A 17,836-nucleotide genomic window follows, 5' to 3' on the forward strand; every position below is an offset into this window, starting at 1 on the left:
CCTGCCGATGCAGGGGACACGGGATGGTGCCCCAGTCCGGGAAGATCCCACATGCCACGGAGCGGCTGGGCCCGTGAGCCATGGCCGCTGAGCCTGCGTGTCCGGAGCCTGTGCTCTGCAACGGGAGAGGCCACAGCAGTGAGAGGCCCGCGTACCGCAAAAAAAAAAAAAAAGAGACTCATATTTTTGCATCTTAGATTCTTTGGTTTGGTTATTATAGTCTGAAAGAGGTCCATGTGGAGCAGCAGTAACTACCCACGGATATTCTTTTGGGTGTTGGAGTTTGCTGTAGGGCCTCCTGCACTTTTGGCCCCATGGAGCATCAGCCGCTGAGACTTCTCATTGCAGGTGAAAAACACCCACCTTTGAGGCTGTAACTCAGAATCATACCATTCCTGTGCTTGCTTAGTTGAGAGTAAGCTTACTGTCATTGATATCGGAGTATTATTGGAATCAGAGCATATGAAAGGAAGGTCATTTTGGGGGACGTCATCTCTGATTTTTATGGGAGAGCCCTTACGTTTTATTTTTAAAATTGAAACTTGTGTCTTAGATGTGGTCAAAGGTGAAAAGGTCAAGCCAGTATTTGAGGAACCACCCAATCCCACAAATGTGGAAGTAAGTCTGCAGCAGATGAAAGCCAATGACCCCAGCCTGCAAGAGGTCAACCTCAACAACATTAAGGTATTTCATTACAATTGTTATCCGTTGAGGTCAGAAAACTTACTGGAGATGACTGATTGTCTGTTTTACACCTGTTTAAAATCCTTTGTACTCACTGGATTTTGAGGCACAATATCCTATTTGAAAGAAGTGGGTTTTTAAAAAAAAGTGATTCCTAGAATTCTTTGAAAAGAATCACAGTACTTGTGTTATACACAGTGTATTAGCTAGCTATTGCTGAGTAACAAATTACTCCAAAACAACAAACAGTTATTATTTCACATAATTTCTGAGTGTCAGGAATATGGGAGTGACTGGGCGGGGTTGCTGTGGCTCAGGGTCTCAAATGAGGCTATAGTAAAGCTGTCAGCCAGAGCTGCACTTGTGTGAAGGCTTGACGAGGGCACAGAAATCCATTTCCAAGATGGCGCAGTCATGTGTCTGTTGGCAGGAGGCCTCAGTTTCTCAGAACGTGGATCTCTCAGTAGGAATGCCTGAGTGTCCTCACATCATGACAACTGGCTTCCCTCAGAGCAAGTGATCCAAGAGAAAAAAAGAGAGACTAAGCTGGAAGCCACAGTGCCTTTTATGACCTATTCTCTGAAGTCACACATTGTCACTTCTGCTTTGACCATAAGTCATGTCACTCTCAAAGGGAGGGTAAGATGTGTGTGTGTGTGTGTGTGTGTGTGTGTGAGAGAGAGAGAGAGAGAGAGAGAGCGAGCACTGCCTGACATCTTTTTTGTTCATTCTTTTTGGGCCAGTTTCTAGCATTTAATAATATTAACTAATTTTTATTAAGTACTCGCTATGTGCCATATCCTTTGCTAAATACTTGAAATTCATTATCTCACTGAATCCTTAGTGGGACTTAAAGAGGTTCAGTTGCCCACAGTCACAGAGCTGGCCTGTGGTACTCTATAAACTCACATTAGTCTCTAGCTGTGCCCTATATTGTCTGCCTCCCCAGTGCCCAGTACTAGGCTAAGTGCCGTGGAAGAGGAAGTAAGAGTCACGCGGTATTCATTCTGAAGAACTTAAATTACGAGAAAAACACTAAGCGAATAATTACATGATGTGGTCAGCCCCCACATGTGGAATTGTGGGTAAGGAAAATTTTGATCCTGCCTAGGAGAGCCAATAAACCAAGGAGGTGATATTTCTGCTGGGTCTTGAAGGCTGAGTAGGAATTAAAGCAAAGGATAAAGGAATTTCTAGGCAAAAGGAAAAGCATATCTAAAGGTATGGACGAAAGAAAGACCATGGGATAGTAAAAGAATGGCAAGCAGGTCAGTCTGGCTAAAATATAGACAATGAAAGAAAGAAAGAGGAAAGTGTGCTCTATGCATAATTTGGACAGTAGGGTAAACAGAAGTGATACCAGAATGTCACATTGTGTTAGATTCCCTTATTGGACACTAAGTGGTGCTATTTGGCTTAGGATAGGTTGGTTGCTAGAGAATGGGTGATGAAAGTCTTTTAGAAAGGGTAACATCTAAACATACAAGGTATTTAAAAGCTGTTGGTCGTTAGCTTGGGGTGAAGGTGCTGCAGAATGATTCATCAAGGATCTGTGTCTTCCTCATCTTAGAACATTCCAATTCCAACCCTGAAGGAATTTGCAAAGGCTCTGGAGACCAATACTCACGTGAAAAAGTTCAGCCTGGCCGCAACCCGCAGCAATGACCCTGTGGCGATTGTGAGTAAAATTCTTACAACTATAACGTGAAAATATTTAATTCATTAGAAGCTATTTTAAATTTCTTTTATCAATTAACAATGTTCAGACCAGGTAAATTTATTTTCTGTATAGTTAATAAACAAAATTAGTTATAATGAGACAGTAAAACAAGAACCCAACTGTCAGGCACTTTGAATTCACTAGAATTTTGTTAGCACTACACTTTTTGGAGAAAGAGACAAGATTAGATTTGGTATTTAGCTAAGTAAATATTTAGATTTTGTTCTGTGCTTAGTACAAATTTTCTGAAATGTTTGTATCTACAGTAACATTCTGTCCCAGTAAATGGATATTATGAGACCCCCCCGGCCAAAGCCTACAGGAACTCGGCCCATATAAAAAATGTTAACATATATTTCATTTTAATCTTTGAAATGGATTACACAAAAACAGAAAGATAGATCAATGGAACAGGATAGAAAGCCCAGAGATAAACCCACGCACATGTGGTCACCTTATCTATGATAAAGGAGGCAGGAATGTACAGTGGAGAAAGGACAGCCTCTTCAATAAGTGGTGCTGGCAAAACTGGACGGGTACATGTAAAAGTATGAGATTAGATCACTCCCTAACACCATACACAAAAATAAGCTCAAAATGGATTAAAGACCTAAATGTAAGGCCAGAAACTATCAAACTCTTAGAGGAAAATATAGGCAGAATACTCTATTTATCATAAATCACAGCAAGATCCTTTTTGACCCACCTCCTAGAGAAATGGAAATAAAAACAAAAATAAACAAATGGGACCTAATGAAACTTAAAAGCTTTTGCACAGCAAAGGAAACCATAAACAAGACTAAAAGACAACCCTCAGAATGGGAGAAAATATTTGCAAATGACGCAACTGACAAAGGATTAATTTCCAAAATTTACAAGCAGCTCATGCAGCTCAATAACAAAAAAACAACCCAATCCAAAAATGGGCAAAGACCTAAATAGACATTTCTCCAAAGAAGATATACAGATTGCCAACAAACACATGAAAGAATGCTCAACATCATTAATCATTAGAGAAATGCAAATCAAAACTACAATGAGATATCATCTCACACCAGTCAGAATGGCCATCATCAAAAAATCTAGAAACAATAAATGCTGGAGAGGGTGTGGAGAAAAGAGAACACTCTTGCACTGCTGGTGGGAATGTGAATTGGTTCAGCCACTATGGAGAACAGTATGGAGGTTCCTTAAAAAACTACAAATAGAAGTACCATATGACCCAGCAATCCCACTACTGGGCATATACCCTGAGAAAACCAAAATTCAAAAAGAGTCATGTACCAAAATGTTCATTGCAGCTCTATTTACAATAGCCCGGAGATGGAAACAACCTAAGTGTCCACCATCGGATGAATGGATAAAGAAGATGTGGCACATATATACAATGGAATATTACTCAGCCATAAAAAGAAACGAAATTGAGCTATTTGTAATGAGGTGGATAGACCTAGAGTCTGTCATACAGAGTGAAGTAACTCAGAAAGAGAAAGACAAATACCATATGCTAACACATATATATGGAATTTAAGAAAAAAATGTCATGAAGAACCTAGGGGTAAGACAGGAATAAAGACACAGACCTACTAGAGAATGGACTTGAGGATATGGGGAGGGGGAAGGGTAAGCTGTGACAAAGCGAGAGAGAGGCATGGACATATATACACTACCAAACGTAAGATAAATAGCTAGTGGGAAGCAGCCACATAGCACAGGGAGATCAGCTCGGTGCTTTGTGACCGCCTGGAGGGGTGGGATAGGGAGGGTGGGAGGGAGGGAGACGCAAGAGGGAAGAGATATGGGAACATATGTATATATATATAACTGATTCATTTTGTTGTAAAGCAGAAACTAACACACCATTGTAAAGCAATTATACTCCAATAAGATGTTAAAAAAATAAAATGGATTAATGTGTCTCAAAAATATTTTAAACAACCGAATCTTGAAACAATTTTTGTTTGATACTGTTAACCAGAATATGAAAAAAATAAAAAACAACCAAAAGCCCTATTCCTTCTATGCACTTCAGTTAATTCAGGTAAATAAGGAAGCCCCTGAACCCAAGGAAATACTACTGCCATTACCATTATCAGCGTTAACCCTCCTATTAATAGCTCACATTTCTTGAACAATTAGTAAATGCCACTGCTGATCTCTGTGCTTTACTCACGTCATCTCACCTAATCCTCACTATAATACAGTGAGGTGTGTACTATTATTAGTTCCCACTCTAACAGATGAGCAATTTGAGGCTCAGAAAGGTTAAGTAACTTTTCCAAAGTAACACAACCAGCAAGTGGCAGAGCCAGGATTCACCACCAGGTCTTTCTTGTTCCACAACCAGGATGCCTAACCACCAAGCTATGCTATATTTACATACTGTGCCTCACTGTCGTACATTTGCTAAACTATGGCAGTTGTCAGAAGCCTGAGCATCAGGCTACATCAGTGGTTCTACAGCATCTGATTCTCAGCACTTGAATTAAGCCAGAAAAAAGAAAGTTTTCTTGACTTGATGATGCGATTTAAAGTAACATGTCTTTTGGAAGATCTAAAAGAGCATTAGGGACTTCCCTGGTGGCGCAGTGGTTAAGAATCCGCCTGCCAACGCAGGGGACACAGGTTCGATCCCTGGTCCGGGAAGATCCCATATGCTGTGGAGCAACTAACCCTGTGTGCAACAACTACTGAGCCTGTGCTCTAGAGCCCGCGAGCCACAACTACTGAGCCCGCGTGCCACATCTACTGAAGGCTGCGCGCCTAGAGCCGATGCTTCGCAGCAGGAGAAGCCACCGCAATGAGAAGCCTGCGCACCGCAACAAAGAGTAGACCCTGCTCGCCGCAACTAGAGAAAAGCCCGTGTGCTGCAATGAAGACCCAACACAGCCAAAAATAAGTTAAAAAAAAATAGCATTAAAAACGGACAACATGAAAGTAATGACTACTCATCACAGTGTTGGCACAGAGTAGATATTTGAAAAATACTTGTTAAATGAATGAATGAACCTGCCCTCCAACCTCTCAGCATTAGACAATATTTCCATGATGACTACAGCAAATTTGAATTAAGCACTCATGTAAAAGAGGGGCTAAGCTACAGAACTGATGTTTTCACCAGTAATTCTTACATATCTAAATTTGTAGGTTGAAAGCAGTTTTGAATTTGAAACCTATCATTAAAATAGAAAAAGCAGAGCTAGATTATTGGTAAGGTGAAGTTAGCAATTTAAGGTTTCTTATCTGTGTATGATTTTGTGTATAATCTCTGCCCTTTAGTAGGTTTGTTTTCAATAAAGCAAAAATATTCACAATACATTTTGTAAGTAAGTAACTAAAGGGATAAATAAAGAAATGATTTGTCATTTCTGTTTAATATATTATTTACAGTAAAATGGCAGGGATGCAAATAGTGTATAGTTCATTGTCAGCACTACTAGTAAGCAGTCTAACTTCTACTCTAAGTCAAATAGATAACTTGCTAAATGGACTAAATAAATTTCAAATATAATAATCTCTTTGTTACTGTTTTTAATCCAACAACTATGTATTGTATGTATGTCATGTGACAAGCAAACCATACAACTTCAAGGAAAAACTGTTATCCTTGAGGGTGTGAAAAGAAAAGCCTCCTTCAGCCTTATGCCTGGATGGCTTCACATGGTCCAGCCCTCACCTGGCTGACCCCAGGTGGTTCCCCTTTCAGCTATGCTATAGTCAGGAAAGAACTTTTCTATAGGTTGTAATTTGGTTGATTACCCCACAGGCAACAGAGATATTCAGACTGTTATTATGGCTGAACAACTTGCTGTTGAGAATTACAAATCAGCATTAAAGCAAGAACTTCAAGACTTTTCTATGTAAGGTTCAGAAACAGATTCAACAAAGTACTTGTGGGATTATTGTGAATGTAGGCCAGCTATGTGTATGTGAGATGACATTATCCCCATTTTACAGATGTGGCAACTAAGGCTCAGAGTTTGAGTAATTTAAGATTACACAGCATGTGGCCAAGCCAGGAAGCAAACTTAAGTGACCTGTAATCAAATTCAGTTTGCCATGCTCCAAGCACTTCCATATAACCACACCTATAGCAGGGAGTATTAATGAAACTTGCCATAGTAATGAATGCCGATGTAGAGAAAAGGCCCAAATATGTAAAAAAAATGCTATTACATATTATTAACAGGTATGCCACATAAAAATCAGAAGTTTCGGACAGCACTGTCCAATAGGAATAAAATGAGAACCACAAATGTAAGCCACATGTGTAACTAAATTTTCCAGTAACCACATTAAAAAAAAATGGTGAAATTAAACTTAATAATGTATTTTATTCAAACCACCATATCCAAAATATCATCATTTCAAAATGTGAAGATGTAATGAGGTCTTTTACAGTATTTTTTCCATACTACATCTTTGAAATCCAATGCATGTTTTACGTTTAAAAACATTTAAAATTCAAGCATATCTTGATTCAGAACAGGTGCTATTTAAGGGCTTCATAGCCACCTGTGTCCTGTGGCTACCACTGGAATAGTACAGGTTTGGACAGTGCATGAAACTGCTTTTCCGGGCAATTCTATAAAGTACTGAAAGCAAAACCTTCTCTTTAAAAATGTATTTCTACTCTAATTATTTATGTAACCTTTAAGAAATCTAGTCTTCGTTTTACTAATGTTATTATCCCCAGCACATGTAGTAGATGCTCAAATATTTGCTGAACTGTAGTGAACCTGGGCGTACAGCCCAGGGTTATGTTTGGCTGGATCTCTCTTCCCTGTTTTGTTCAGTATGTGAAAAGTGTTTTCTCAAGTTTAAAAGAAATTGGCAGGATCGTGGCTACTTGCCAGGAGGTCCTGCAACTTTTTTACAAAGGCCTAATTGCTCTGACATTTTGTTATTCTAGTAATAGAAGTAAATCCCAAAGCTTGCAGCGTCCATAAGGAAAGGCTTGATGCATTCCCTTCTGGGGCTCTAATTAAAATGCATACACTTAATTCTAACTAAAGACCTAGCACTGAATAAATGCACTTTAATTTACATGGTGTACAATAGCATCAGTCCAAATCCTTGAGCTTCCTGGTAGTTCAAGCAGCTGCTTGACTAATACACAGGATTGTTCTTCTAGTCCAGTGATTGTCAACTCAGGGTGATTGTGCCCTCTAGGAACATTTGGCAGTGTCTGGAGATATTTTGGGTTGTCATGACTGGGAGGGGTACTGTTGGCATTTCGTGGGTCTCAGAGACTGCTAAACCTCCTACGATACACGGGACAACCTCCCACAACAAAGGATTATCCAGCTTCATGTCAGTAGACCCGAGGTTGGAAACCCTGTTCTTGTCCCAAGTTGGATTCCTTCTTCTTGTCTTTTCTGCCATAAAAGCAGTTAAAATAGTTCAGAAGTTCCTCGTTCTACTCCCCAGAGCAATCACTGTTAGCAGTTTATTTTTCATTCTTCTCATTGTATGACTTTAATTAAAGTGGTTTTCAATCCTTGCTGAACATTAGTTACCTGGAGAGCTTTTCAAAAATGCAGTTATAAATCAACTACACTTCCATAACAAAAAACAAAGCAAACAAAAAAAGCAACTGTCCAGGCCACAGCCTGAGATTCTGATTTAATTCTTCTGGGGTGGGGCCCAAGCACTGCTATATTTTTTAAAGCTTCCAGGTCATTCTAATATGCAACCAGGGTAGAAAAGCACTAATATACATGCACTTATTTATTTTTTATTTTTTGGTACGTTGGCCTCTCACTGTTGTGGCCTCTCCCATTGCGGAGCACAGGCTCCGGACGCGCAGGCCCAGCGGCCATGGCTCACGGGCCCAGCCGCTCTGCGGCATGTGGGATCTTCCCGGACCGGGGCACGAACCGGTGTCCCCTGCATCGGCCGGCGGACTCTCAACCACTGTGCCACCAGGGAAGCCCTGCACTTATATTTTTGATCAATTATCTTAGACAATTTTTGATTCTCCATTAGAAAAGATGAGGGCAGTTCTGTACCCACTCTACCTTCTATTCCTCCTTCCTTTCTACCTCTGAATTGTAGTTATTCTATCATTTCACGCATTTGAGCTTTATACATTTTATGTCATTATATTCTGTTATGTATATAGATTGACTCCAAAAACATTAAAACATCACCAGCATTTACAATTATCTGGCTGTATAAATATATGAATCTCTGTTCTCATGGGCCTTAAAATCTGGTGACTAATGGCAGCCTGATTCTTGTTCCTTTGTGAGTAAATTCTTCTTGCGAAAAACTTTTAGGACTCTCTTTTCTCCTGGAGTTCTGAAATTTCATCTGTATGTGCCCACATAGTCTTTTATTTAGTCTGCTGAGCATCCAGCAGGTTCTTTCAGATAAAAACTTGAAGCTTTCTTCAACTCTGGGAAATTTTTCCCTATTATTTTATAGTTTCTTCCTTTCTGTTGTCTTTTTTTTTTAATGGTCCTTCTGAAACTCCAATAAGATGAATGTTGAGCTTCTGGATCTTTCCCTCCGCACCTCCTAACATTTCTCTTGTATTTTCTCTTTGTCTTTTACTCTACATTTTTTAAAACATCCTCAGTTCCGTATTCTAGATCACCAACTTGCTCTTCAGCCATGATCATTTTATAATTCTAAATGCCCATTGCTTTTTAACATTTCAATGTAGTACAGATTTTCAAAACTTTTTCTTATTTGTTGTCCTCTTTTTTAAAATATATGTAATAGCCAGTATTTATTTATTTATTTATTTTTATTTACTTATTTTGCGGTATGCGGGCCTCTCACTGTTTTGGCCTCTCCTGTTGCGGAGCACAGGCTCCGGACGCGCAGGCTCAGCGGCCATGGCTCACGGGCCTAGCCGCTCCGCGGCATGTGGGATCTTCCCGGACCGGGGCACGAACCCGTGTCCCCTGCATCGGCAGACGGACTCTCAACCACTGCGCTACCAGGGAAGCCCCATTTATTTATTTTATGGCTACAATGTTTTTTCTTTCTCCTTTTTCTTTTCTTTTTTTTTTTTGAAGTAGGGCAGGGTGGAGAGAGACTATAGCAATTAGAAGTTTTACATATTTATGTTTTCTGAATAATCTCTGTTCCCTGTATGGCATGTTCTCCTTTTTGGTCAACTTGGCTTTTCTCTTTCATGGTGTTGGTTTTCCTAATATGTCTAGTAATCATTGGTTGCCTGGTCATATTTTCAGTTAGAGAACAAAACGGATTTGTGTAAACTAGGACTATTTCCTCTCCTGTTATGTCAATCTGGTTCACCAACAGCTCTCTCCTTTATAAGGGAAGCCCCTTTATGTTTCTCTATTTGTTACCAACTGACAGGCCATATATTTTATTTATTAATTACTGACTCTGCCCCTCCTAGTCAGCTATAAGCTCCCTAGAACAGGGATTTTTGTTTTCTCTACTGCTTGCACACAGTAGAAGCCTGATAAATAGTCTTTTCTGGTTGAATGAATGAATGAATGAGTGAGTGCTTTTATAAGCAGGCAGGTGAATCGATAGGTGGACTTCTCTGCGGTGTGTGCATGAGAAGCTGGCAGGCAACCAGGTAGTACTCTGCAAGTGCTCCAGGTTGTAGGGCTTCACTGTGCAAGGGATACATTTCAGTATATTTCCTTCCTGGGCAATGGCCGCCTCTCCTCTCCCTTCTCCGACACAGTATCTGGTGGAAGATCTGGAGGTGCCTCAGTTTCTGCACTGCATCTCTCTTGGGACCTAGCACCTTCACTAGAACCTCTTCCTGGGAGATATCTCACTGATGGTTATGCAGGCAGTTGCTCTTTTTCAGGGAAGCGACAGGGAGGGATGGTGTGCTCGCCACCTGCTCTAGCTGATCCACCTGTTCCTAAGGCAGCTCTTTAATGAGGCGCCCTAATCAGCTCTTACCTCTGGCATCTCAGGCAATTTTATGCTAATTTCTCCACCAATCTTTCTGTTTTCTGTGTTTTAGCAATTCTTCAAGATAATGGCCCTCTTTTTTTGTTTTCTTGCACTGTGAGAGTTCCAGCCACTTAAAAATTATATCTTTTCTTCATGACAGTGGGAAACTTTGGGAATAAAGGGAGCAGACAGGTTCATGTGTGCAGTCTGCTGTCTTGAACTGGGACGAGTCTTCAGCGGTTCTACCACTCTGAGTGTTGATTTTGTTCCAAAAGTTATCTTTGAAAAATCCTGATTTGTGACCACCTGAAGTAGTGCCCAAATGCTAGTCTATGATAAAAATTTTTTATCCATTCATAGTAAAAGGGAAAAAATGAAATAATTCTGAGATGATGTCCTTTCTACACTTTTCCTAATGTTAAAATGCCTTTTCTCAAAAAAAAAATTGACAGTGATAACAGATGGTAGTGAGTTTTTTTTTAATGTCCTTACTTAATAAAACAAAGTTGTTAATTCTATGTCAGTATCCTTTTTTTTTTTAGTATTGCATGTATGTGAAATTCATAAGCCTGGACTGCTGAACTGAACTATCTTTATTGCATTTTTTAATTATTATCTTTGTTACTTGGAGGTGAAAGTATGATTTAACTAAGGTTTTCTTTAAGTACTGTAAAAAATATGTATTTAATGTGGGAGTGGGAAGCTTAGTAAATAAATCTTCAGAAACCCTAATGGTTATTTTCTTTTTCACATAATAAGGCTTTTGCAGATATGCTAAAAGTAAATAAGACCTTGAAAAGTCTAAACATAGAATCCAATTTTATCACTGGTACTGGGATCCTGGCCCTTGTAGAGGCACTCAAAGAAAATGACACCTTGACAGAGATCAAGATCGACAACCAGGTGAGTTAATGCACAGGGTACATGTGAAAGGGAGGAATACCACAATGGAGGGAGTTAAAAGACAAAGTTCTGTGACTTAACTTGATGTTCTGGCTTTCTGGTAAATTTTGACAGCTTCCGGCGTGTGGAGGGTGTGTGGGAGAGCATGTTAATAATTAAACGGTGCACAGTGGGGAAGCCTGAGACAGAAAGCTCTCCCCAGCCCTGCGCTAGTCAGGAACCAGAGGAGGAAAAAGAGGAGATGGGGGCAGAGGTGTTGACAGCTGCTTTGTTCAGCCTTCATCATCCTTGCCTCTTAGCAGGAACTTCAGCGCAGTCCTGCCCCAGCCTTGCTCTTGCCTCTCACTGGGACTATGAGAAAAGCAGAACGGCCACACCCAGAAACAGACTCCTTGTCCTTGGTTGGAGGCTGCCAGAGCCAAGCTCCTGCTGTCTGGTGCTGGACACAGAGCCTTGTTTCAGGGACTCGGGGTTCTAGTAGATGGCCTGGCTTAGAGTAGTAGGACACATGCACAGTGTGATCACAATCCCGGCTCTGCTGCAGCATTGCTCCAGGTCCCACCAACAACCAAAGCAAGCCGCTTTTCCCTGGAGCCACCCCCTCCTGTAACCCCGAAGACCTCTTTTTCCCAGCATCAGCCTACAGTGTTGCTGTAGTCGCTCTACTGGTTTCAGCTGGTTGCTGCTCTCAGACAGCAACTCTCAGTTCTCAGCATGATGCTGTGCCCTTCCCCTTTGGCTACAGGGACGTGTCTGCAGTGGGATTCAGTGAATCTGCGAGGTCTAGACACTGTATAGTTGGAATAAAGGGCCTTGGAATGGACCAGAAAGAGGAGAAAGCAAGGAGACGTGTGCTGTGAGCATTCCCCTGTGGGGTGACGGGACGGGCAGTAGGGGAAGTGAGTGACCCCTGCATGTCTAGGAAAATCCCTGGTCTAGACCCTCCAAGATGTAATGAAGCCCCAGGGTCCCACCCAAGACTATTGCCTAAGCCTGGAGACCCCCAGAAGATCACATGAATAGTTCTACTCTCCTTTTTTTTTTTTTTTTTTCCTGCAGTACGCGGGCCTCTCACTGTTGTGGCCTCTCCCGTTGCGGAGCACAGGCTCCGGACGCGCAGGCTCAGCAGCCATGGCTCACGAGCCCAGCCGCTCTGCGGCATGTGGGATCTTCCCGGACCGGGGCACGAACCCGTGTCCCCTGCATCGGCAGGCGGACTCTCAACCATTGCGCCACCAGGGAAGCCCTCTACTCTCCTTTTTTTTTTCTAACCAGAACAAGTGGGCTGTTTCAGTGCAGGTCCTCTGTCCCTAGACTCCTCCTGAGCCTTGTTGCCGGGGGAGCAGGGGAATCCCACCAGGAGACAGGTACTCCCTCACTCTCACCCTCCCTAGAAGGGATGCATTATCAAAACAGCTTTTCCTTGCAGAGATGTGGAGTGAATCCCTGGGAATGTGCACACGTGGCTGTACACACTTAGGAAGCTTGCTCCTGTGTATCCTAATGTGTCCAGCTGCTAGTAAATTAGGGAGTGGGAGAGAAGGAAAACAAGAGAGGGAAATATTAAGTGAGTGAAAAGAAGTGATAGCTCAGGGATATATATCAAATAGGCTAGTGTCAGGAGGAAGTTATGAGGACTCTTCGTAAATATTTCCGGGAGTGCTAAGACAGAATTGGATACCTCATTCCAAAGTATGTTTAACTTTCTGTGTTGGTTCAGGCCATTGTGAAACCCCATATCTGAAATAATGTTCCAGGTAATTTGTTACCAGTTCCTTGTAAGATACTACCTAGTTAGGGTTGCCAGATAAAATACAGTTAAATTTGAATTTCAGATAAACAGTGAATTATTTTTAGTACAAGTATGTCCCATGAAACATTTGTGACATACTTATACTAAAAAATTATTTGTTATTTATTGAAATTCAAATTTAGTTGTGTGTCCTGTATTTTTATTTACTAAATCTAGCAACCTTATACCTATTAAATGAGCTGAAATCCTGAAAATTTAGAATAGAGTAGCTTTTTAGAATGCATGTGAAGAAGACCCTGAAATATAAAATCTGCCCTCTTGAATCCCTCTGAAGGATCACACCTCATCTCCCGTCCTCAGTCATCTAGGGGTGGATTTGTGTAATTTTTCAACTCGCAATATGCCTCTGAAATGGCTTCTCTTTACTTATGATAAGAAAGAGTGTTAAGTTCTAAAGCAACTGGAAAAATTATTTGCTTTATTCCAATAAAGGAAATTCAGACTCAAAACTTCTCTTCCATCCATATTTTCTTCATTGACTCATAGACTGTTAGAAGTAGACCTCAGTTTCCTTATCTGTACAGTGAAGGGTTTGAAATAAAATAATCTCTAAGACAGTTTCCTCGGGAAGGGCCAGCAGCTGAGACCAATTTAGCATCATTGCAGGAGGCAGCTGCACCAAAATGAAGGCCTGCTGAGAATCCAGCACTGGCGTGAGCTGCCATAACTAAGCTCCAGGTAAACAAGTGATGATTTAATCAGGTGCCCCTGTGAGAAGAGCAATCAGTGATGCATATTAATGAAATGGGTAACTGCTAAATAAATTTGAGTAGAGAAAAAAGGTCACAAAAAAGGTGATCTGAAGGACTATGTGCTTAACTTTTGTTTCTTTTTCTTTGTATTTAGTGACCTAAAATTAAAAAGAGAAACATCCAAATTATAAGAAATTTTGGTGCCCATTTGTTGCCCTGGGTTTATACAACACAAAAGATCTCAAATCAAAAAAAAAAAAAGACTCAGGCTAAGAAAGAAAGATGCTCCATGCTATATTACTTTCTCCCCTTCTTTTATATGCCCTCCTCCCAATATAATTTTCTTTGGCTCTTATATCCTTTTATCACCACAGCATGCTCAAGCTGTATATTACCCAAATCTAAGACTCCAAATGCCTAAGATTTGTGAGGGGAAATAGAGGGGTGTTATGTCATCCCCTTCAGTCAGCTACATCCATCTTGAGCTCCTTCTGCCCTTGGATAGCACCTTTGGCCCACCCCGGGGGCGTAAGCCATAACTATGGCAGCCCCGACCTTAGCTCAAGTCTCAATCTCTAATAGAGCCCTGTTGTTTGAAAGTGTGTCATGAACTAAAGTTGCTCATGAAACTTTGAGGTCAGTATCACTTACCTTTTTGCTGCCTCTCGCTCCCATGGCCCTACACTGCTGAGAACAGTAACCTCTATACTTTGGATACCCAGAATTGTTATTTTCTGACTTGAAATGTCACATTTTGTTCATTTCTTGGGGAGAGACTCGTTTGACAGGTTGCTGGATGAAAAGAAAGAAGAGGAACAGAGTTAAACCTTAGAACTTGCCTAGAACACAAAAATGCCTCCATTAACTTTTCTTCTTCATCTGCCCAATACTTAAATTTCCCAAATTTAAAATATATGTATTTAAATATATCTTTTAATGTATTACACATTTTAATATATTTAAAAGGTGTGTGTATATATATATTTAATATATTTAATCAAAATTGCATGATTCAGGCACAGACATAGACTTGGCAAAGCTATAGGGTCCAGAAACACACCCAGGTACACCTGAGAATTTTGCAGCAAGGTAGTATTTCAACTCAGCGGGGAAAGAATGAAGTAAAAGATGGTGGGTCTACTCACTAGCATTTTTTTTAAAATTTCTATTGGCGAATAGTTGATTTACAATGTTGTGACTCACTAGCATTTTGGACAAAATTAGGTTGGGGCTGTATCTTAATTCTTCTACTAGAATTCATTCCAGGTAAAATGAAGATTTAAATACTAAAATAAAAGAAATCATAAAACAAATGGAAGAAATGAGAAGTAGAGAGGCTTCCTCAACAGGACATAAAATCTAAGAGACTAATAAATTTGACTGTATGAAAATGAAAAAAGGTCTTAATCAGAAAGTCAAAAGACAAACTGAGCAAAGTCTTTTTAGCATGTTTGACAAAGGGCTAATTTCCTAATATATAAATTTTAAAAACAGGGACCACAAGCTGGTAGAAAAATATACAAATGATAGAGGTTGGTAGTTTCCAAACAAAGAAATACAAATGCAAAAGAAAATTAATTGTTCTTAGTCATAATTTGAGAAATGCAAATTAATTAAATAAATACAAGTGAAATAAATTTTTACCCCTTAGATTGAAAAAGGTGAAAAAGATTCATAATATCCCATGTTGGCTAAAGTAGGGAACACTAGCTCTCCAACACTATCAGCAGGAGTAAAAATTGTCACAACCTTTGAGGGTAAGTCAGTAATTTATCAAAATTTGAAACATGCTTCCTCTTGGGCCCAGCTATAATTTGCCCTACAGGCACACTGGCAGAAATGCCCCAGGACATACTTTGTGTGCAAGGGAAGTTCACCATAGCATAGTTTGGAATAAGAATGGAAAGGAATGTAGCAGTCAGTAGAGCAAAGCTAAATAAATTATGATCACTTACTACAATACAGTGCTGCACAATTGTTTACAAGGATGAGGGAAACATACTTACCTACATGAAAAGATGTTCTTAATGTTAAATGAAGAATAAAAACATGTTTCAGAACAATATGCTAGTGTGACCCATTTATGTGAAAAAAAGCGTAGATGTACATGTGATCATGTAGACGTATGAATGCACAGAAAATGTTTCAAAGACTACATGCCGAACTGGCTTTCTGTATGGGGAGTGGGAATACTGGGGAAAGGGAGCTTTTATATTTTATATACTTTTTCTGTTTGTCTTTTCTTTATACTTTCTAAAAAAATTAATGAATATAGTATGAAACAATATACTATGTTCCTTAAATTTAACTGTAAAATCCTAAATGTACATGCCCCATTTTTTAACTCTACTTTTTAAATTATTATTCTATGTCTCAACTTAAAAAGCAAACAGACAAAAACCTCTTTCCACCAACTCAAAAAACTTAGGGGATTTTCCTGTAGTCCAATAACCCCTTCAGTGTTCGATAATTCAACTAGCTACAGTTCAAACCACTTTAATAAAGCCTCTTGAGGATCTCCTAGTGAGACTGTTGGGAGAGAATGGCCCATCTTCAGTTATTTTTGGATATGGACCCCAGAGTAGAAAATTCTGTAATTGAATTGATTGCTATAAGACAGTGTCACTATTAAAAAATAATACCCTTTGTTCAAACAGCAGATACTGGGGTAATTGGAAACACCAAGTATTAGTTTTGCTTTAATTTTACATCTGGAATTGCCTTTTCCTTCATAAATAATTTGCTTAGTCTCTTCAGTTTAACATGCCAGCAGATTCAGCTGTCTGTTAGATTTTGCTTCTCCACAAGGAACAGGTCTCAAATAACTGTATGAGAGAAAATCAAGTGATTTTGTCCCTTTCAATTTGAGACTTTTGCCTTTTTGTCCAACAAATAGCCATGCATCTTTCCCATGCGAGTAACTATTTCCTCTTCCTTCTTGGCCATTCTCTGTATGTGTCCACACGTGCAATCAGAGACAGCAGTTGGGAACAGCCGTAGAGATGGAAATTGCCCAGATGCTCGAGGAGAATTCAAGGATCCTCAAGTTTGGATATCAGTTTACCAAGCAAGGACCACGAACAAGAGTGGCAGCTGCCATCACAAAGAATAATGACCTGGGTAATGCAGCCACAATATGTGCTGTTAGCAATTAGAAGAGCAGGATGACCATTCATTTCTCCACTTCAGATATAACATCTCACAGATACCTTTCCACTGGCCTTTGGTGTCAGCCCTTCATCAGAAGCACATTATTACATGGTCATAGGAATTCTCATCATCTTCACAGTGTTTAAGTTTTATTGTAGCATTCTTTCAAGAGGAACTGTTTGTTCTTTTTTTTTCCAGACAGGCTTTGATTTTTGCTTGATTTCCTTTGTGCATTTACTTCTCCTTTACTTACTTCTTACATGTAATCACCCTCTGTTATCTACACCACAAGATGGACACAGTGACATGGAAATTCCTAATTCACTTATGTTTGACTCCTGACTGTGCTTTTGTACTTGGGTTTAAATATGGTTATTGGTGATTTACATGTGAAATGACCTAACAGAGCTATGTTTTTTAAAGGTTAAGCTCAGAAGTAGCTTTTTCAGTTAGCCTCTGTTGAATCTTTCCTGCTACCCACTCTTTGCTGAGGACTTCTGTTAGAATGAGATGGGGCATGTCCTGGTCGACCACAGCAAAGAAGAATGGGACTGATTGGGAAGGCTTGTTCTGGGGACGTCCCAGCCACCTGAAGCAGTGTGGAGCAAGACCATCCAGGTGCAGATAGTCCAGTTGGCAAGCAGTCTACCAATAACAGAGCTCAGTCCCCAGTTTGAGGTTCAGGGACAGAATGCCAGACCTTGGACAGGGAAACTGGACAAGGTGTCCCACCAAGTATAGTGCTGGCCATGGAGAGGGTTCAGATGGTGGACAAGATGGAAGTTAAGGGTTAGAACCGGAAGGGGGCAGGTACATGTTAGTGTCCAGTTTGCTGCCCAAGACCCTGAGGCCCAGCAAAGGTGCAGTGTATGGCACCCAGAGGCTGGCCAGGCATATGACAATGCTTGCCTCCAAGGTGCAAAGAGTGAGGCTCAGGGGGCAGCCCAGCAAACAGGGCTTTGGGGAATGATTAGAGCA

General features: G+C 40.4%; 1 protein-coding gene across 5 annotated transcripts in view; it reads left to right on the top strand.

The window, feature by feature from the left end:
* The window catches only part of TMOD2 (tropomodulin 2), a 46,644-nt gene that overhangs the window by 27,708 nt on the left and 1,100 nt on the right, over positions 1 to 17,836 (top strand). For all 5 annotated transcript variants that reach the window (XM_067747085.1, XM_067747096.1, XM_067747101.1 and 2 more), the window contains 4 exons: positions 554 to 684; positions 2,255 to 2,362; positions 11,060 to 11,203; positions 16,684 to 16,828. In XM_067747085.1, the coding sequence (XP_067603186.1) occupies positions 554 to 684; positions 2,255 to 2,362; positions 11,060 to 11,203; positions 16,684 to 16,828 (528 nt within the window). The remainder of the gene's footprint in view (positions 1 to 553; positions 685 to 2,254; positions 2,363 to 11,059; positions 11,204 to 16,683; positions 16,829 to 17,836) is intronic.

Source organism: Pseudorca crassidens, chromosome 1 (genome assembly GCF_039906515.1).
Source record: "Pseudorca crassidens isolate mPseCra1 chromosome 1, mPseCra1.hap1, whole genome shotgun sequence".
In the NCBI taxonomy this organism is placed as follows: Eukaryota; Metazoa; Chordata; class Mammalia; order Artiodactyla; family Delphinidae; genus Pseudorca; species Pseudorca crassidens.